This window comes from Schistocerca cancellata, chromosome 1 (genome assembly GCF_023864275.1).
Source record: "Schistocerca cancellata isolate TAMUIC-IGC-003103 chromosome 1, iqSchCanc2.1, whole genome shotgun sequence".
NCBI classification, from domain to species: Eukaryota; Metazoa; Arthropoda; class Insecta; order Orthoptera; family Acrididae; genus Schistocerca; species Schistocerca cancellata.
In genome coordinates this window covers 631,981,461-632,004,942 of record NC_064626.1, presented here as the reverse complement: position 1 = coordinate 632,004,942, position 23,482 = coordinate 631,981,461, and the positions used below count along the sequence as shown (strand labels likewise).

Below are 23,482 nucleotides of genomic sequence, written 5' to 3'. Positions count from 1 at the left end.
TATACCAACTTCAGTGGGTCTTGCGCATGACAGGTGTTTTCATTTGCATATTCTCACACATACAGCGCCATCTACTGATCACTTTTCACACTATTTTTTTCTTCTGCCATACATTTTCCCCCTTCTCAGATAATATTCCATTGAAATTTGACATCATTCTGATGAGTGGTGTTATTTCTACAGCATTTTGAAAGTTCAGCTTTAATTATAATCACTCTGTACTTGTGGATGATCCAAAATTACTTGGAGACCATTGGAAAGGAAAAGTTTGGACACACCAGGTGTAGAAGTATGAAGCTGGAATTTCCCTACCAATTGTGCTAGCCATCAGTGTAGGGCTCATGAGACCGCATCTGCAGTGCCATCTGCTTCCTGTAATGGATAACAACGAATGTCAACACACAGTAAGCCAAGTTCCATACATCGGTATCTGTTTCAAACCAGTAAACATGTCACAGTTTGTGTCTACAAACTACGATTTGTGGACAGCATTGGTTTTCTGTTATCATTTGAAGAAAACTGCTGCAGAATCACATCAAATGCTTGTCAAAGCTTTTGGTGAACATGCTCTTGGGAAAACACAGTGTTTTGAGTGTTAAAAAAATTCAGAAGTGGTGACGTTGATGTGAGAAACAATGAGCATGGGAAACCACTGAAAAAGTTCGAAGACAATGAATTGGAGGCCTTCTTGGATGAAGATGACACTCAAACTCAACAGGAACACAAGTAACAATTGAATGTGATGCAGGAAGCTGTTTCTCTTCAGTTGAAAGCTAGGGGAAAGGTGCAGAAAGTGGGAAAATGGATTCTGCATGAACTGAATGAAAGACAGCAAGCAAATCAAAAGACCACTTGTGAAATGCTGCTTGCCAGATACAAAAGAAAGTCATTTCTCCATTGAATAGTGATAGGTAAGGAAAAATGGATATGTTTTGAAAATCATAAGTCTCGTAAATCGTGTGTGAATCCAAGCAAACCATCGACATCCACCGCAAGATCAAATCACTTTGGAAAGAAGACAATGCTCTGTTTTTGGTGGGATCAGAAGGGTGTCATTTATTATGAGCTTACTAAAATCTGGTGAAATTGTTAATATTGAGTGCTACCAACAGTAAATGATCAATTTAAATCAAGCATTACATAAAAAATGACTGGAATATGGAAAAAGGGAACACAGTGTCATATTGCTCCATGATAACACCCCATCACACACAGCAAAATGGGTCACATTCATTTGGGAAATACCAGGGTATGTGGCTTATTCTCCAGGCTTGGCTCTGTCCGATTATCATCTATTTGCATCCCTGGGACACGCTCTTGCTGAACAATGCTTCAATTTGTATGAAAATGAATGAAAATGACTCATTGACCGGTTCACTTAAAAAAAAAAAAGAATTGTTTGTTTGGTGTGGCATTCATAGCTTGCCAGAGAGGTGGAAGAAAAGAATAAATAGCAATGGAGATTATTTTGAATAAAATATTGTTTTCCAGTTTCAGACAACAGACTTGCAAATTATTGCAACCAAATTCCATTTTCAAACTTCTACACCTGGTAGAGAGGATCAGTTTGCAGCAAATAAATTAAACTGGGAAGGGGTTGGGAGATGGGATTTTTTTTGTGGGGGGAGGGGGGGGGGTTCTATGATCAATTTTAGCAACATGTTATAAAATAATGCACATTGTTGAGAGCATAAGTGACCTTGAGATAGTTGCGTGCAAGCAAAAAGAAAATATGAAATAATAGTCACAGATTACCAAAATGCAAATGTGAGCTGGATGAATGCAAGCAAAGATGTTAACACTCTGGCTCAGAATGTATACAGATTATATGGAAATATGAAGCTAAGCTTGTACCACAAAAAGTAATCACTAAAACTTCAGAGTTATTTTATTACATTAGATCAACAAGGAGAATAGAAAGGGAAGTTAGAAGGCAAAAGAATAAGATTTTTTTGAATGTACAAATTCAGTAAGACAGAAAGGAGTGCAGAGGACAATTGCAAGCATTTAAATAGTAAACATATTAATATGAAGACATATAGAAAAGCAGAACTATTAACTTTAAATGTAGTAAAATATGGGGAATAAGTGGGAAAATACATGAAGAAGAAATTGAGGGAAAAGAGAAGGATGTCATTCAAATACGTGAGCTCACACATAATAACAGGCAAATGTACATTTGAATAAATGTGGTAAGTGCAAAGAAGGCAGCAGGAGTGGAAAGGATAAGCTGAGTGTTTCCAAACGTCAGGGAGTGGAGCACTGTGCCTTACCAAAAATTTCTACTTCTGTGTAAATAATGGTGTGCCCCAAGATTAATGAAAAAAGTTGTGATAATACATGTAAATAAGTGAGGATAGAATAAATCATAGACTCCTTAACTTTATCTATGTCATAATTACGCAAAAGTAGGCATATAAGACAGTGTTTGCTGAAAGTAGTGCAGTGATGTTGTATCCAGAATTAATTTAGAGTAGCTTTTACATGTGCATCATGGCTGGGTGGTTTCCAATGAGATATATAAGGCGTGATTGACAAGAAAAAGTAACTTGACTCATATATTGTAATGTAAGTAGTGTAGATCTATGACACCTTAACACCTTAAGTGCAACAGACTGTAGTTTGATCTCTGTTGCTGCAATCGATTTCTTGTTTTTTAAATAGTCTCTGGCAGCCTCCATTATCACAGTTTTCTACAATACTTTATAGTTTTAAATAGTAAAAATGGATGGGAACTAATCTTGGGACATGGTGTTGCCATTGTCCAAACACAGGTATATGTTGTTTTGGCCATGGCCAACAGGCTTTAGGTTGCTGCCCTAAGCTGCAGAGGCATTGGGGCACCTCTGCAGCCTCTGTAACCTCCCAGAAGTCCCAATGTTGCTGAGTTTTCACATGCACACAGTCCTGCTGGTTCACTCTTACTCAGAATAGAGTAACTGCTACAATGTGCTACTCAGTCTTGACAGTAAGTCTGAGCTCATTTGGGTTCAGGTTTGTCAGTGACTTTCCTATCAATTTCAGATAAGCACAGAGGATGGGTACGTTAGACATTGTGAGCTTGAACATTAGGAACGGAATGGAGTCCCAGAGAGAAACAGTAGAGAGGATAGGAAGGAAAGCCAGCATGCACTTGGTATGTTTGCCTAACATCTCATTTGAGATGTGGGAGATGCTCTTGAGTCAGCTATTGAATGGACCTTGTGAAATTGGCTGCAAATCATAGTTCATTTGAGCACAAATGGTGCCTGCTGACATTTCTTCAATGTAAAAGATTTTAACCATTTCACATTCACATCTATTCTGCTGGCTGGAGGTTATGTGGCTGGCTGATACAGGAATACAAATTTTTATTTAAACTGATCTGGTGCAAGAATTATTTATAAGAAATTAAAGAAATCTTGAAGCACTGTTGACAATATAGTTTTATTATGTATAAAACAGTATAAAACATATAAGCTCACTTAAAATAAACATCCTGTGTTGTATACTTTGAAGCAATATCCAACACAAACTTCTACACTGCAATCTCTTCTAAATTTCCAACAGTTTTGCTATGAGACACAGCTAGAAATTTATAGTGTATCTTCCTTTATTTTCTCAATGGCTTGATAAGTAATATATACACTGTGTACTGAAATGTTAAGTAGCCTTATAAATATTTTCATTTACTTTTTACATTTTATTACTTTACATATTTTTTCTTTCCACAAAGACAGTTTGTGGTTCCCAATTTCTTCTGTCTTACCCACTCCTTGAAAAGGATATTAACAGTGCATCAACAAAGAAGTCACTACACATGGGTGATAGAGCACTGTTGCCTACCATCTGCAGAGCAATAAAGATTTATTTTTCTTCTTTACAGTCAGCAGTATAATATATGTCATATAATGTCATTATTATTAAACAGGTATACCAGAATAGCTGCTTATAATAATTAGTCTTTATTAATGACAGACTGTTTTGGCATTTATCACCATTGTCAAGTACCTGCAAATACAAATTTGATGAGACCGTGTGTAAATGTGAATGTCATTTATATTAAAGCGACTATAATGTACTCACATCTAGAATGATGTGACATCAATATTATGTCATTAGTGAACTGTCTAATAACTGTCAATGTTTTGTTTAGATGCTAAATAATGTAAATATACTGAAAATAATATGTTGATTATGGTTTGATAGTAGTTTGGCAGTTCTGCTCTTATGATGTTACATGTTTACAAAGATTATGCAGATGAACAGTGGTATTATTTTATAAACTAAATTTTGTCTTGATTATCTTTGTTTGTTACATATGTCATCACATGTAGCAACTGTAATAACTTTTACATTTAAATGTTAGATGTAAAGAATACATCAGAAACAACGAGAATAAGCAGTCCAGCTTCTTTCTACAAATGAAAAAGCCAAACCACACTTCTAATATGATCAAAAATACATTCAAAATCCTGCATAAAATACCAAAACATGTTCGATGAATGTTCTTGAAGAACTGGAAATCTATATACAAAAGAGAAAACACTCACAAGAAATATTAAACGAATATACAGAATTTATACACAAACTCTGTCTCAGATAGTTTAGTGAACTTTTAGAACACGAAAAAGAATAAATTCAAAATAATATATGCAACAAAGATAAGTGTGAAAAAATTTAGTTAATAAAATAATGTTGCATTTCATCTTTATAATATTTTAAACATATAATGTAAGAGTAGAACTGTCAAACCACAGTCAAATCATAATTAATATATTATTTTCAATACATTTACATCATTTACTTCTCAAACAAAACACTGACAGTTATACGACAGTTCACAAATGATGTAAAATGGACATCACATTATTCCAGATGTGAGTACAACATAGTCATTTTAATATAAATGTCATTCATATTTATACATGGTCTCACCAAATTTTTATTCATAGGCATTTGACAGTGGTGATAAAGATCAAGAGAGTATGTCGTAATAAAGATTAATTATTATAAGCTGCTACGTGTTTAAAAATAATACAGATTTACCAAGGAAACTGCAACTGACAAGTACAAAGTCAAATTGTTATCAGTACAGACACTTGCAGTTAATACAGTATTTCCAGAAGGATGCATATTTATGACATTCATTCATTCATTCACTCACACTTAGAAAGCAAAGACCAGAAATAGGATTAGAATACTAGGTAGCTTTCGATTACTTGTATGCAGTAATCAGAAATGTATACATTTGCTTAAATGTCTAATGTAATAACTAATTACTGAATATTATCATTTATATTCTCAAATAGCCCAAACATAGTGTTTGTTCCAAGATACATATTTTTTGCTGCTATAGTGTTGTGAAAGTTGCACCATAAGCATACTTTGACATACATTGTATTAAATCAACCACAAAAATTATTATCATATAATGGAAAGTCCAGGATGGAATAACAACAGTATTATGAAAAGAATAGATTGCTACTTGCCATATAGAGGAGACACTCAGCTGCAGATATGCACAACAAAAAGACTACTATATGTTTTAGCTTTCAGCCAAAAGGCCTTCTTCTGAAGCAGAAAGCACCCAGAAATTCACACAAGCACAACTCGCACATCCTAGACCACATGGCTCAGTGGTCACATCAATCAGAGACAGTGCTCATGTTTGTAAAATTGTGCTCATGTGAATGTGTACAGGGCTTCTACTTCAGAAGAAGACCTTTTGGCCAAAAGCTAAACTGAATAGTATGCTTCTTCTTGTACCTTTCTGAGACTCAACATCTCAGACACTCTATATAGTGAGTAGCTATCTACCCTTCCCATAACACAAGTTATTATTTATCATAAAAATTACAAGGTTGGTCCTCATGTTGGTTACCAGCTAAATAAGACTTTTTAATACTAAATGTTATTTATTATTCATGACCAGGACACTTGTGACACTACAACTGTGAATTAAAAAGCCTGGTACAAAACTCAAGATATGTAGACAGACAGACCATGCAGTTCCGACTTCATATTATTTCATAAATTTTCAATGACTAATGCATTCCAACAGTTTGTTACAAAATCTGTTACAATTACTTTTTTATATGAATAATTTTCTAAAAGTTCTTATGTGGTAAATTATTTAGTGTTGCCATTCATAATCTTTTGTGAAAATAATGATCTTTTTATGCAAAACAAAATCTTCATTAGACTCATCTTACACATCTTGTATATGATTTTACTACCTATATGAGCTGCTGACAATTATTCAATTTAGAATTTTATATATTGTTAGTGTACAATCCTATTTTTATTCCCCAACAAATAAAGGTAATTTATACAGGCAGAGTAAGTATTACATCAGTTCTCATTTGTGTATGGTTTAATACCTTATTATATACAAATAAGGTAAAGTTTCAGAGCATATACATCAAATTGTTTGCTCTTGTAAGATTTTTTTCCCCAAAATTACAGCTTCTTCTTGCTTTACAGTTTTCTCTAGTGAATCCATCCTTCCAATTTATCTAATGTTGTGGCACACAATTTGTGTGTGACAAATTTGCAGGGGAAGACAACTCCCAATTACTTGTTACATGAAATGAACACTGCAGAATTACTCTACAGCTTACCATCATTGTGGTACTATCTTTTCCACTGTCCTTCAAATCAAACTGGTTCTTACCTCTGTATAAACAATAATGATTTCTTTTCGGCATCACAGTGTAGCTGTCATACAAAACAGAAACCAATATAGTAACTGTAAACAACATATCCATAGTTAATAATTAATCACCTCTAATACTCTGTCACTTTTAAAACCTAACTCTGACTGTTTATGCCTCAACATTCCTATGCCATTCTCTTAACATGTATTTTACAAAACACAGACAAATTCTTTGTTACTTTTCAAATGATAAAAACATTCTGCATTCCATAATCAACTATGTATATACATGTGTTTGTTTGATGTGATTTTACACACAGGAAATAAAAGCAATTTGCTAACATATACAATTAGTTGAGAGCAAAATTCTTTCACTTTGCCAGGAGATGATGGGCACGAAACTCATCGAAATGTTGCAACAAGACGACACCACCACTCAGCTGATAACCCGAGAAGACTTCATCAATGGAATACGCTGAGAAAGACTGCAATTGCAAAAATTATTTTACACAGCAACATTGCAATCTTCTTGGCTACTAATAAAAACTTGTTCACAGGTCTTAGCATTATTATTCCAACTTGTTTGACACAGTTTGCTGCCTGCCACAGATTCCTCTCTTTTCACTCTACAGCCTCAATTATTTGCCTGCTGGCTACCACACATTCCTCTCTTTTCACTCTACAGCCTTAATTATTTGTTGCATTTACTTGAATATTTATCTTCTTCTACAGTTTTTGCCCTCTATAGTTCCCTCTCATATGATGGAAGTTGTTCTGTAAAGTGTTACCTCATGTCCTACCATACAGTCCCTTTTCTTGTCAGCATTTTCCATACATTCCTTTCCTCGCCCATTCTGTATAAAACCTCCTTATTCCTTATCTTACTAGTACCCTAATTTTCAACATTCTTCTATAGCACCACATCCCAACACCTCACTTTCTCACCAAGGATTTGTAAAACAAGCAAATGTAATAAGCAATACACAGGACCCTTTCCATTAGCAGCAATATATTTTTCAAAATTTCAGGTAAATCTTCTAGTTTGTGACTTCAGCAAACTATAAAACCATATTTACAGATAGCAAGTTGCTGACAATGAAATCAATCAAAAGTTCACTAACAAGTGAATTAAATGTACAGGGAGTTTCAAACGTGATGGTCAATGCTCTGGGATATGACAGGAATGATAATTCAGAATAAACAAATTGTGACATTTGCCTGCTTTATTTCCTCATTGACTGCCCTCGGTGTCGGTACTGCATTGCTACACTGGCTGAAAAACTGGAAGTTCAGCACTGACTACTTTAAATAATGTAGCCGACAGGTGCACATTTGAATTTCACAGTTCTTTACTTTCAATGTTCACAACCCCCTAACAATACACAGTTATATGGCCAGCGCACTATTGTTGAACTTTCAATAAGCCTCATTAATAGTTTGCAGGCAAACATCAACATACTGCTACAATAATTTACTGTTGAACATCTATGCATAGTAAAAATATAAGCACACATTTCACAGTCTTTTGAATAAATTGAACAGACACCCTCATTGCTTTAATATGTAGCCTATTAATGTAACACTTATTCCATGGTTAAGTTGATGCATTATTGTTGTTCTAATCAACACTGGTTTCTTGTCTGAAACTCGGCCATGTACTAACTGTCTCAGGATCAAAAATCGAGCTCTTATATATCATCACAATAATAGGCACTGAAACTACACACTGTTTGATGTTTAACTTACAGAAATTACAATTCAAACTTAACTCATTAAATTAACTGAATACATAAAAAATTCTGTCTTTTCAACAGTTTCTTCTACTGCATGAGTTAGGCCGAATTATTTGTTTAAATTATGAAATTAAAAGATATAGTTATGCAAACAATACTTTTGACAAACCTGGTAATTACTTTGGAATTAATTTAGGGCTGGCTTTGCTAACATGTTTTTGAATAAAGCCAAATAAATACTTAAAGAATGTTAGTGTTTCATCTTCCAAATGTTTATAATTAGTACAGAAGTTATACTTGTTTGTAAGTCAACAACAGAATTTAAGTAATGTAACAATTACTACTAATTTTACCCTATAACAAAAAATATTAACTTCGAACAGTCAAAATAAATTAGAAAATTGATGACATACACAAAACTAAGCACAAAACTAGATCTGGTGCTATACTCTTTAAAACTGAGGGCCAACCTTTCCCTTTTATGAAACTGCAGATTTTATCCATTGTACTGTATGTTAATGGTAATTAGTTAAAAGCGAAAAAACGAATTTAAGGAGGCAGATGGCAAAACGAGAGGGGAAGTAAAAATATCCCAGCTTGCTTCGTCACAAAGTCAAGGAAACTTGGGCTCTAAAATGCATACCTTGATCTTCAATACTGTGAAACAAATCTCTTCTACTGCAAGCTCTTTGATTTCTATCTTTTGGGAAGTGTTGGTCCAAACAAGAAAAAATGTCCAGAAAACATGTGCTCTAAAACACATACCTTAAAAGTTATGAGCAATTGCTCATTAGAAGAGTTATGTTTCAAAGTAGCAGAGCTGAATAAGTGTTCATAGCTCTTAAGGTAAGCATTGTAGAGCATATGTTTACTGGATATTTTTCTGGTTTTGGTCCATACTACCACTTCCAAGCAAATGAAAAGCAAAGATATTGCAGTGGAGGAGATTTGTTTCACAGTACTGAAGATCAAGAATTGCTCATAGCTCTTAAGGTATGCATTTTACAGCCCATGTTTACTTGACTTCTTTGTTTTGAATGATCATTCCTGTCATATCCCTGAATATTAACCATCACTTCTGAAACACCCTGTATATGGAAAAGTAAAATGACATGTGTGCAAAAATCATATTAAACAAATCTGAAAAGCAACAAAGAAATAACTACAACCATAAAAAACATATGTCATGCCACAGTCAGAGCACTACATTAATCTCTAGCTCAGTTAGTTACATTTCACATAGAACAAAAACAAACTAAACTCACAGTACTTTATGGTGCATTCATGAAGTGCAACAGTCTCAGTTTAATCTTTATGACAAATATCTGCCCCATCATAAAGTGTGCAATGCAGAATACAAGCGTCATGTCCAAAAGAACAGATACCATCTTCATATAGTTAAGGCTAACCAGCCATTGACCCTCTTCTTCTGTGCTGGATACACACGCATTGTCCGAACTCTTACGGGACTCGGTAAGATTGTCTGCCACGAGTAATGAGTGTAATGGACAGGGGCACTACAAATGTAGTGTGTGGACATTAAGTTGGGAATGTGGATCTCACGGGGAGCATGCAAGGGATAAATCGCTGCAATCGCACTATCCTCTGTGTCCTCGGTGGCTCAGATAGATAGAGCACCTGCCATGTAAGCAGGAGATCCCGGGTTCGAGTCCTGGTCAGGGCATACATTTTCAACTGTCCCCATTGATGTATATCAATGCCTGTCGACAGCTTAGGGTCTTGATTTGATCATCATTTCATTCTTATCTAAAGATAAGATTTAGGTTTTTAGTAACCACGGAAATAAGGAAGGACTTCAGTGATAGAAGTTTGTGAATATGGAAAGAGGGGAAAAATAGACAGGAACCTCAAATGAGAAGTAAGAAAGGAAAGAATAGATATGGATGCTAGGATCGAAGAAGAGAAAGAAGATAGCCCCAAAGACAGGAAACCCTTCCCCCCCCCCCCCCCCCTTCCCCCCTTCCCTAGGATCCCTACCCCTCACGTACTTGTGTGAGTTGCCGGAGGAGGTCTGGTGTTAAATTGTCCCCTACAGAACGTACTTGTCCCACTTTCACCCTTTGAGGTTGCCAAAGGAAATCCTAGCAACCCTATGGAAATGCAAATGATGAAAAATCAGGCACAATTGTTTGTGAGGGTTGTTTGAAAGGTGTGATGTGTGTTTTGTGTTAGCCATGATTTAACTGTTCTTGTACATCATGCTTTTAGCTACAATACCCACCCCTTTCAAAATTTATACAAACCCTCCTATCTACATCACGTCTCATAAAAGGTACAAAATACTCTATACAAAATAAAAAAATCTATACACTATGGTACAGTTGTTCAGATAGTCACATCTTATTATATTTTCCACAAATATAATACTCTATTTAGTTTATGTCATCTAGATATTATTTTTTTCTGTGATTCTCTTAAGTTGTTCTCTATTTCATTGTCATATCTGGTTTTCTAAGCAATGAGATTACGAAATAGTTCTAGATTTTAAAGGAATTCGGTGCAGGAAACTATTTGGAAAAAACACCAAAAACAACTCTGGATCCGACGGTCGTTATTCCACCCGTTAACTTAGAATGTTAACATCCCTGGGGGATAGATGACAGAATAGTTTAAGATTTTAAAGGAATTCAGTGCAAGAAAACTATTTTCGAAGAAACACCAATAACAACTTGGAATCCTACAGTCGTTACTCTGCCTCGTTAACTCAGAATGTTAACGTTCCTGGGGGATATACAATTTTACATCCTTTACATTGTACTCCTCCCCCCCCCCCCCCTCCACTTTTTATTTATTTTTTGCTTGTGTTAAATGCCAATCAAAATATTATTATAATATTTTGGTTCCCACAGATCTGATATTAACTTTTCTTGAGCACTGGCAAACCAGTACTTCTCTTTAAATTTCATTTGAAAGTCTTCTCAAGAGGAAAAATTTTCATTATTTACTGTTCCCCTAGAAGGTACCCCACAGCAAATTCGATCTCCTTGGATTCTTCTCAATTTTTTGGCAAAACTTGGTTAGATCTTTTTAAGAAATAGGTCGGATGTACATCTCCATCTGACTTAAATTTAGGGATTTATCCAGATAACCCTGAATTAGTTCCTGACTGAAAATCACTCACCGCTTCACTAGTGAACACAACATTAGGTGAAGTTACCCTTTTTTTCTACTTTGTCTTGGATAAGCTTAATTTCTCTCCACAGGTCATCCATACCCTTCCTGGTTATCATTAAGTTCAGAAGAAGGAATAGTCGACACATTCTTAGATGTTATTCTCTCAGTAACCTATTGATCTATAATTTCTCCTAATTGTTCCTCGAAACTAATCACATTTACAATATCGCAGTTAGCTATTTTCTCTTTGAAATTCCTTTCTACATTATCTACATTATCTACACCTGTAATTTGTGATTGAATGATTGGCATTATTTCATTATGCTTATCTACACTCTCTTTCAAAGGATTTATTCCCTGTCATACATCATTATATTTAATATTGTACACATTTTCAAAAGATCCTAACTTTTCAATAAGTTCTGATTCTACATTATTTCATTTGTTCTCAATGTCAAGTTCTAACATCTTCGATAAACCTTGAAAAGTATCATTCTGTTTCTGACTAAGGTCAGTAAACATACGATTTATATGAGTGGTTAAAGAATTTGCCAACTTGTTCTTTAAATCTACTTTTAAATTCTTTACTTTATTACTTATAGCATCGAACTCAGTCTTCAAAGCACCCATGCCTTCACATAGTTTACTAAATTCTTTGCTTTGATAGTTGACTTTGGCATTTAACAAACCTAAATTTGTCGTTTGAACATTTAGAGTTTCACTCTGAGCATTTAACTGAGAATTTACTAAGTCTAGTTCTTTACTTAGAGTCGCACTCCGAGCATTTAAAGCTTCACTCTGGGTATTTAATTGAGAACTTAATGAGTTTAACTTAAGACTCTCAGCTTTAATTAAATTTATCAACTCAGCCCAGTCAGGCACTTATTTGCTAATTTTCATGGCCATAGGGGCCTTGAGTTTCCCCAACCTGTTGTATATTTTCTATACTTTTATATGACTTATCTCTTGCAAGCATTTAAAACTAACTTTAAATATGGTAATTACACAATAAAAGTTCAGTCAACAGTATCTTGTACCACTTCGTACTAAAGTAATCAAGTTTTGTTTCATGCTCCCCCGACGTAGAATTTGTGTTGTGCAGGTGAGTGGATGTGGAGAAACATCAGCACCGGTTAACAGCAACTGGTGTTGGCGGCATTGGGTGTATGTTGGTTTCTGCATCTGCGTCCCCATGATGTATGTGAGAGTTGTATATTCGCCGCACTGGATTTTCCTGGTTGAAGCGTTCTATGCATACTTCTTCTTAGACAAATATATCGAAATCTTCTTTACTATTTTCATCATTGTGAATTTTTCATTTCTTCTCCATTTTTCCATTTAAATTTTGCTCCATTGGATACATGAACATATTCCAATTTATCAGAGTAATTTCCTTGTCGTTTTATGTTTGCTTGCTATTGCAAAATGTAACAGCTTCTTCTCTCATTTTTGACTTAAAATTACTTTTTTGTTGGTCCTTTCAGACAGGTCACCATGTTCTAATGTTCTGACAACTTAAAGTGTGAATGTGGATCTGGATTATATCAGCTTATTCCCCCAAACCCCCTTCCACTTCTTTACGAGGTGACTTACTTGGAATTTTCAGCCACTCTTCTTTACTGAATATCTGGCTGCTGGAAATCCTCTTCACTTCTTCTCCATAAAATAATGCTATGTACAGGAATTTTTAGACTCTTTCTACTTATGAAATAAGTAGACATACAAACTTTACTTTTCGTCAACTAATGATGTATTTGACCTCCATACACAATAAAAGTTTCACTTTCCACATGAATATGTAACTTCCTGCAAATCTCTCATACAGCCGGACATTAGAAACAAGTTGAGTTACAGTCAAAAGAAAGTTGGCTTGGATACCATGACCTTTCTTAACATGAATCATAAGACTGGTTTTGCCTCTAACAAGGTTGTGTCAAGAGTCCACAAGAGCACTTTTTTCAGTTATTCTTATTTTAATAACAATAGTCAATGACATAATATGCACAGAGCTGTATATAAACTGCATGGTTCTTCCTTACACACTCACTAAAACATTGGATTGCCTGGCAGGTACTAGTCGGTGTCGTTCGACCGCCACTCTCCTTTCTTCCTGTGACTGATTTTAAACCTACACACACAAATATGTGATGCGCAGTAGTAGGATTCTACCATCCCACACTCATATCCAGAATATTGTGTGTTCAAGACGGTAGAAGGCTGAGTGGTTCTAGAATTTACACGGAAATTCTCGAATCACTACACAGTCTAGTTCAAAACGGTGTATTCAATTTAGGAGTTCGCTATGCAATAGGAAAAAGGCTCAAAATATTAATATGTTTAGGTTACAAGTAACAGGTTTTCAATTTTTAATTAAGGCGGTATGATTTTCAAAATCTGAGAAAAGTTTTGCTTGTTTTCTGAAAAGTTATAATTTAAAAAATCAGAAATTCTATAAAACACATATCTTAATTTTCAATGAATGTTCTTTATTCTTTCTTAAATTTCTACAACTTGAATATTTATCACATTCCTGTTTTTATTTTCTATAATTTTCTTCCTGTAAATTTTTCTTAAAACTAGGATCACTGTATTTACCTACACCAATTGCAACATTCTACTCTTGATTTTTTACTAATTTTTCTCCCAGTAACTCCTCTTATCTTCACTCTAATTATTGGCATTTCCACAAAGTCTTTCCCATTCCTGATTTTATCCTCAAATTTCTCTGAAATCCCACAAATATGTCTTCTTGTATCTATTAAACTTTCATGTTCCCACTGATCTATTTTGACTTTAATGTTACGACAACCTAATTCTCCTTCATCTTCCCTCCATTCAGAAACTTCATATAACAAATCATTTTCATCATCTCTAAAATCTCCTTCAATACCATCCCTTTCAGTTTTCATTAAATTATCAAGAGTGGCAGAATCTGCATTACTGGTATCAATTTTAGGCATTGGCTGAACACAAAACAAAACACTATTAGCTGTACATTCTTCACCCAGTCACATTTTCACTTTCTTCCACCAGCTTGGGTATAAGGCTCTACTAATCTTTGCTAATTGGTTCCAAAATAATTCTCTGTCATCATAATTTCCAAACTGATCCCATAAAAACATTATAAAAATCTCCCCTTCACCTTCAAAACTAACACATTTCAAAGGGCGCAACGTGTCTATTTCTATGACAACATTCTTCAGTGACTATTCCATGAACAGCATGGCTTGCCAACAACTGATTTTCAGATACAACTTAAAATACTCTCTTTATTTTCATGTAATTCACTAATAAAAACATTATCACTTAGCTTCACTGTCATTTAAATCCAATAAATTAATACAAAAAGATGACGATTTTGCAAGAAAACCAATTGCCATGCAACCAGTTTCGACCAAGGAAATGAAAAAATGGGAAAACAATTTCAAAATCACACACAGTCGCAGCCACAGTGCCAGCTCAAACAGGAACATCATGTCCAGAAGATGAGACAGTGCCAGAATCAGCCTCAGAAGATACAGCAGAGATTGAAATTATTGTCAAGAAAACTGTACCTACTCATCATCCAAATGCTCACACACAGGGAAACTGATGAAAGGGGCCAATTCTTTCCGGATTTGGCCCAATACAATGAATCCAGAACAAGCAATCAACACACAGGTGGACGTTCCATTTCTTTATAGTCAAATTAGTTTTAAAGACCTTCTACCTAATAATATATGCAGTAGTAATTTCATTATGCACTTAAACATCAGAGGTCTGTCTGAAGGAATGATCAGGAAGCTTTATGATAGAAATTTTGCTAGAAAGTGTGAAACAATCTGTGAAAGTAATATGCCTTAATGAACATTGGCTAAAATCTGAAAATATCAGTATCCTGAATAAACTTACAGGTTATAAACTGGCTGCCAGGACCAATGGGTATGGAGGCTCTTGCATACTAGTTCATTCCATGGTAGACTATGTCAGACAGAATTTTAGCCATCTGAATGAAGAAGGTACATTTGAAAGTTGTTGTATAGAACTTAAAGAGTATAACATATTAATTATCAGCATATATCGCACTCCTGGGTACCATATAAGCTCTGTATTTTTAGATAAGTTTGATACATTGCTACATAAATTAAAAAGTGAGAAACTGTACAAGAAAATGGTTATATGTGCTGACTGTCCCTTTTTCCCCCCAAGTTAAGTCTTTCCACTCCCGGGATTGGAATGACTCCTTACCCTCTCCCTTAAAACCGACATCTTTTCGTCTTTCCCTCTCCTTCCCTCTTTCCTGATGAAGCAACCATGGGTTACGAAAGCTTGAAATTTGTGTGTGTGATTTTTTAACTCTGAAATTTCTGTTTTCAGACAGTCATTGATGGCTGTTATTTCATTTTTCACATTTGTTTCTAAATGTTCACTGTTGGATTTTGTAGCTGATTGGAGAAGTTAGATTCCCTATTTGTCCTACTACTGTTTGGCTGTATGTTAGCATAAATATTAAATGTGCTTTCAGTCCTAAGCATTGTACTTCATTCATGACCCTGATCTCAGATTTACTCGAGTCTGGTTACAACAAATTAGAAATTTTTATTATAACCTATGTTCATAACAACACTGCACAAGTCACTTTGAACTTCAGTAACACTTCTTTGAGAATGTATTTGCTTGAGCAAACTGAATAATGCTTTATTAATGTGATGAGACATTAAACATCAGCTTTCCTTTCCAGCGACAAAAGTTTCATCATGGTCACCAAATGATGAAGTAAATGTCTGGGAGATGAGTGGCCTATTTGAAGGTGACATAATGATGTCTGAAGATAATAACATAAAAAATATTATTCTGGATGAAGATAAATACTGGCCCGGTGGAGTTCTTCCCTATTATATAGTTGAAGAAGACTTCTGTAAGCAAAAAAAGTTTCCAATTCTTCTAAGCTATATAAGTAAATATGAAAGCTCCGATTTGGAATAAAATGGCTAACATTTTTCATATGCTCTAAACCAGTATTTCAATTACAGAACTGACTTTTCTAAGTTTGATAATGGTCTTTCTTCAATGTATCTGTCTGCTGCTCAATGCCTCCTCTATGTGATGAGTAGCAATCTATCCTATTTTAAATTGTTACTGTACAATCCAAGATTTTCCATTGCTTGTTTTAAGGTTTATTAAACTTAGTGTTTCAATATAAAATTCTAAAACATGTAACAAAAATAATTTTCTGGGTGGGATGGAGTTACCATTCAGTAAGCCTTTGCTTGGAAAGGTCAATCTTTCTTCAAATTTTTAAGTTAAACTTCTCATTTGCTATGCTACCTAGATAATGAAATACTTCTACAATTGTTGTGCAGATAAGGAAAACAGTGAATGCCACATGTAATCACTTCAGAAACTAGAATAATTTGTTTTGTGTATATAAAAAATGATTTCAATTTGATAATCTGAGAACAGAGTAAAGGCCATACAGTCAACCTGCACAGTCTACAGTGTCTACAGTCTATGGCTAGTGAGGGCAAGTATTCACTTATTGGAAGGCAACACCTCTACTATTTCTCACATTCAAATTCCCATAGATCAGTGGTTGTCAGAGTTTTTGGTCAAGAACCAATACAGTTATTGTGTGGCAGCATCTTGGGCTACTATGTACATATGTCTTGTTATTAATTGATAACCTACATATATTAGTATGTTATAAGCCCCTGATACATTAGGTATAGTGAAGGCATGTTAAGTTGGCTGCCAGCCCCAAGTACTGATCATTAAAAGTCAACGCCATTCAGTGCACTTCATGTCAACTGTTCTGAGTTTCAGGTTGCTGGCACCCTCAGCAAAACCATAATTGTGACACCACAACTGCCTGATGAAGTATTGTTGTGTTGTCTGTGTGAGCAGATGGTTAAATGATTAACTATTGACATTTTTCCTCTACTCATCATGTCGTATTATAACAGCCTTAATTAATTTAATGTTCCTTGCTACAAATACATACTACGTTTGAAGATAACCTTCTCTGTAGTGTGCATTAATGAATCCATGTTGCTCCCACGTCAAAATTTATGCCGTAGCAAATGATCGGTTCACGTCATTTATGCCTGTGAGACAGTGGTGGATACAGAAAAACCTCAAGGAGGGGGCGCTTAAGATATCTTGAGCTACCTATACTTTTACTGTAATAAAAAATAATCAAGTCACATGCAAAGTTTAAGAAAGTTTCGAGATCACTAGAATGGCTGTGACTTTTCTCATAGATATGTGTTAGCTATCTATATGCCAGACAGAAACATATAAAATATGCTTCCATGGATGCACGTGCTACATAGGAAAGTAAAACTACTCGATAACTCAATTCAGTTGAATCGACTAACGAAAGAAACAAATGAACAGGGGCTGACTTGTGTGGGTGGCGCAGGTGGCAATGCAGGTATCCCCACAAGGGAGGGGGGGGAGGGGGTGCCCACCCACAATATGTATCTGCCATTGCTGTGAGATGACAGAATAGGAAGACAAACAATAAAACATTTCCCCTTTCACACATCCTCTAACCCCACAGTGGCTGCACTACTTATTCCTACACTCCAATGGTAAGTGGCCAACTTTACTTGGTTCATGGTCCAGTACACCAACATCAATTAAAATTAAGCATTTCTTAAAATATTACTGTCTCTGTAAGTATTTTTATTTTTTACTGGGCAGTAAAACAACACCTTCAAGAAGGTCTTAACTATAGTTCACTGTTTTGTAGTTAGCTGTTAGCTGCTAGGTGCGTATTATTATAAAAAACAGCTGAGAACCACAGGTCACATGTATACTTGTTTTGGCCACATGATGACCACTGTCATAGATCATGCTGTCACATAACTCCACCTGAATCATCAAATAGATTATTGATGTGGCTATGATTGTGAAATGTCAATAAAGTGAATAGAGAGGGTAATAGAGTCAGGATATACCTTGACTTCATATAGTAGAAGTCTACCATATGCTTGAAAATAAATCCATCAAGTACGAAAATGTGCTTCAACTGCATCTACATTTTCAGAACACATTTAATTGTAGGACAACTGAGATTCTAAATGGGCCCAGAAGAAAAAGTCTGTGGCTTTTGGTTTGAAGGATTAAGTGGCTAGACATACACATCACACCCACCTACCAGACTGCACAGCAGTTAAAAATGAGTACGCCTTCCCACATTATGGAAGCGTAATGATCTGTTGATAACTCATGTTCATTCAGAGGTTGAGAACACCTTCCCACATTATGGGAGCATAATTATCAGCTGATAACTCATGTTCATTCAGAGGTTTAGACATGTTTCCCAATGGTTCTGAAAGCATAGGTTCCAAAAGACAAACACAAACACAGCATCCAGAGATGGGCAATACAGGCTCTAGAAATGCCAAGTAATTAACATTGATCAGTCATTTTCCTAAATGAAAGATCACATATATGCACAAAGGTGTGCTTCATTGCAGTGATAGTTCCTCTTATTCGCCTTGATTTCCAGAGAAAGATATCTTTGTCTGCCCACGACACTCAGCACATAACATTTTGATGATTTTGTGTCAATAACAATTTACGAGCCTGCATTTTGTGATTTCTATCATTATAACTTAATTCTTGTACAATTATTTTGTGAAAAGAGTGGAGATTATATCCTGGAGTATTCAGTGTACCAATAAAATGCACATTTTCTGTTATTGTAACATGTGGCACATTGATTATGTTAATGGATTAACTGTGTCACAGACAATGTAATCTTTTTTTTTTGTTTGGAGTGATAAAACTCTAAGTTCAAGCACAAAGCAAAAATATGATAAAACTGGACACAGCAACAACACATTCCTGTAGCTATCAAGAGTGTTCTCGGATGCTACACCAGACAAAGTGCAGCATTCTCTTTTACAGAAAATATAGATACATTGTAATCATTCGATAGTTCACAATTCCAGTCTGGACCAGGTTGTAGAATGCACCACGAGAATAATGATGATAGACCAGGAATAATCAGCTCACGAATAATATATACAGCAGCTTTTCCAAATGTAATTGAAGTCCAGCAAACAGCCAGGTCATGAAAGTACAGGGCAGGTGAGGTAAAAACTTTAGCACAGCTTGATGCAAAGTGTCTTGCACCCACCCAGCAGACAGAACTTGTCTTCAGCTTGACATCAGTGGCCAAACCCATTTGATGGCCTGCTGATGCTCTTTCCAGCCAAATGAAGAATCATTAATAGCAGACATTACAAGATACTGAATTCACTATTGGGTGACAGCTTCCCCTTCACTCAGTGTGTAGGATCAAAAGTGTCCATTTCAGTATCATGATTATCATAGCAGTAGGGGAATATGGAGGAGAGTAAGCCAAACTAAAGGTTAACTGTCTGTGTTGATGTCTGCCATGATCTCAGAGATGAGATGCTGGGAATGGAGGCTACAGCAACTCAGCAGGAATCCCAGCAATTGTGTTGAACTCTTATAGTCAAAATGGGACATGATATTCATAATGTTGCCAGTGGCAAATAGATGCCCACTGTCTGTGAGTGTAATTGGAAGCAACAGTACAGCAACTGGATGTGGCCCAAGTTACTATACTAGGCTGATGGCATCTTATGCAGCTCTGCATCAGGCACAACTTGTAGCGGAAGTGGCATTCTCACTGTCAGAGCCACTGCTCAAGGCCACACAGCATTATAGCTACCACACTACAGAGCATGAGTAGAGGCAGCACAAGTGGCACCAATCCTTGGACTCGTATGTCTCATGGCCCTTGACATATTAGAGGTGGTCAATGAGTGGCTGCCCAGTGGATACCAAACAATTATTTTGTGGTTGGCTGGGTACATATGACCAGTCCATTTGTGATGGGTTGTTCTGCTGTTGTTAGCAGTGGTGTTACATAGTGCTGGTTACTGCAATTCTGATTCAGCAAACTGGACAGCCAACACCTGACGGCTACAGTGAAACAAGCATAATGTTGGTAGCAGCTAGAATGCTGGTGACGATGTCAGCTGTGTGGCATCTTCTGCAACAGGTACAGAATGTGTGCCATGTTTTGTGCCACAACAGCATGGAATATACTGTAGAATTAATGCATCTTAACTGATGCTGTTTAAAATATTGGGTAGAGAATTATGTTCAGATATGGGAAAGTACACAAGCAACAAAATTTACTCATTTTTGGTAACTGTCTTATCCAGCTGACCCTGCTATTGACATTGGGGAAGGGAAGGGGGGAGGAAATTAAAAAAAAAAAACATTTGTTTAGTACTTCTACAATCTACTTTAAAGAAAAGATTTTCTCAATTTGTAATGTTTACTTACAACGATTTGCATTACTGCAATGAAGCTGACCAATCAGGTATTACACAGCATTCCTGTTATGTGGTGTTGGCTAGTTCATAGTAACATCATGCAGGAGTTAATAAGAGTGTAAATCTAGATGCACTGTATGTGGTAGAAGAGGGGGTCAGGGTAAATTTGACAGGTCAGAAAATAAAAGATATAGAAAACTAATAGGCAGTAGAGAAAGGAATAATTATTGACATGAAATGTTTGTGGTGTCACTGCCAGACACCACACTTGCTAGGTGGTAGCCTTTAAATCGGCCGCGGTCCGCTAGTATACGTCGAACCCGCGTGTCGCCACTGTCAGTGATTGCAGACCGAGCGCCGCCACACGGCAGGTCTAGAGAGACATCCTAGCACTCGCCCCAGTTGTACAGACGACTTTGCTAGCGATGCTACACTGACAACTACGCTCTCATTTGCCGAGATGATAGTTAGCATAGCCTTCAGCTACGTCATTTGCTATGACCTAGCAAGGCGCTATGACCAGTTTATATTGAGATTATATAATGTATCAACAAGAGCGATGTTCACCAATTGTGGATTAAAGTTAAGTATTCTACCAGTTACTCTTGTTTGGCTAGTCTTATTTCTCTGACCTGTTCCAGATCTCACGCCAGCCTGCGTGAGCTTATAGCGTGCATTTCGGCATCCTCGCATAGTGACTTGGCTGTCTTGCTAAGTCACAACAATGTTGAGACTGTAAAAATGAATGTACATTAAAGCCAGGTGGGTGATAAGAAATGTTGTAACAATACTTCCCAACTGCGAAGTTCTGAGAAACTGGTGTGTGGAGGAAGAATCCATATGGCATATGTGGTGAAACAGGCTCTGCCACTATCATGTTATAGAGCACACTTTGCAATAGGATATGATGTGTTGCAAATATACAGCCCCTGTCTATGCCCATTCATTCTAACTGATAACTTAGTGGTAGCCATGCCAATGTAAAATGCCAAACAATATTTATGTAACAGCTGGTACATGATGTGTTGTTTCACAGATGGATCTTCCTTGATAGTATGTATAAGTTTTTCCAGTTACAGTGATGGTACTGGTGATGGTAGAAGGATGCATAGGGCAACAGTCACAGGAGTAGGAGCCAATGGGTAGGGAAATGGGTGTGGTAGCAGCACAGGGTCTGACAAGAATATAGCTGAATCAGAAGGCCAATAAAAAGCTATTCTATGTGTGGTGCGTAAAATGTCAGACAGAATGGACCTTATTTCATAGCATGATTTTAGGAAGCCATAGCCTTGTCAAAATAGCTGCCTAATACATTCAAGAACAGGATAATACTAGGTAACAAGAGGTGTACACCCAGGCTGTTATTTTTCTTTCTTTTTTTTGGGGGGGGGGGGGAGGGGGGAATCTGCAGTATCAGGATTGGATGTGATGGCCCAGGAGATCTGAGCTACATAGTGGGGTAATTACATCCAGTGAAGGCTGAGATGAGACTGATGGTGTATGCCAGTAAAGAGTCCACATATGAACAAATACATTTGCCTTGTATGCCAAGGGTGTGTGGGAGGGAACATTTGATATGGAAAGCATGGCAACTGTTAACAATTAAACACTATTGTTTGTTAGTAGCTTTTGTGTGAACAGGAGTATATAGATGATCCTCACTGAGGATGAGGTCAACATCAAGGAAAGTGGCACAGGATTCATAATGGGACAAATTACATTTAATTGGAAGAATGTATTTAGAGATTACAAGAATTTTAACAGGTCAGCCTCACCATGAATCCATGTGGCAAAAGTGTCATCTATGCATCTAAACAAAACAAGGGGCGAAAGGCTTGTGGATCCCAGGAAAAAAAAGAGCAGGAAAGATGACATAGGTCAGGAATCAGGGGGACACTTATTGAGGAAATGTTCAGCAGTAGATGAACCATGTACATAGTGATGTAGGTATAGAGGAAGGTGTCATCAACAGTGACAAGCAAGGTGTGCAGTGGGAGTGGGATGGGCACAGACTTAAGTCAGTCTATAAAATGGTTGGTGTCTTTAATATAGGAGGGATGTCTTTGTAATGTAGGTTACAGGTGTTGCTCAACTAAGGCTAATATTCATTTGATGGTTGCTTTGAAGCCAGCTGTTATGGGACAGACATGATGATTGGGTTTGTGGATCTTAGTTGCTGGCTTCAGAGCACCCACTGAATAAATATCTGCCTTAGTTGATCAACACCTTCAATCTGTAGTACAATTACTTCCTTTCTATATTAAAGATACCAGCCATTTTGTAGATTGTTTGAAATCTGTGTCTGTTTCACTCCCACCTTGTACTTTGCTTGTCACCATTGATGCCACTTCCCTCTGTACCAACAGCCTCTATGTGCAGGGTCTGTCTGCTGCTGAATATTTCCTCAACCCGCATCCACCTGATTCCAAACATATGATGTCCATCCTGCTCACCTTAAGTAACTTCATTCTTACCAACAACAACCATACCTTTGAGGGCAGACATACAATGAGGCCATAGGCACAGCCTTGGGGACCAGGATGTTGACCTCATCCTCACCACGGGTCAGCTACACATGTCTGTTTACATGATAACTACTAACAAACAACAGTACTTACATTGTGCCATTTGCCATCCTTTCCATGTCAAATGTTCCCTTCCATACAGCCTTGGTA

The 23,482-nt window shown here is 36.4% G+C and overlaps 1 protein-coding gene across 1 annotated transcript in view; it reads left to right on the top strand.

Annotated features, from left to right (window-relative positions):
- LOC126162029 (zinc metalloproteinase nas-14) overlaps positions 1-23,482 on the top strand; it is a 99,168-nt gene that overhangs the window by 24,427 nt on the left and 51,259 nt on the right. Inside the window, exon 3 of the mRNA XM_049918257.1 lies at positions 16,226-16,402. Within this exon, the coding sequence (XP_049774214.1) occupies positions 16,226-16,402 (177 nt within the window). The remainder of the gene's footprint in view (positions 1-16,225; positions 16,403-23,482) is intronic.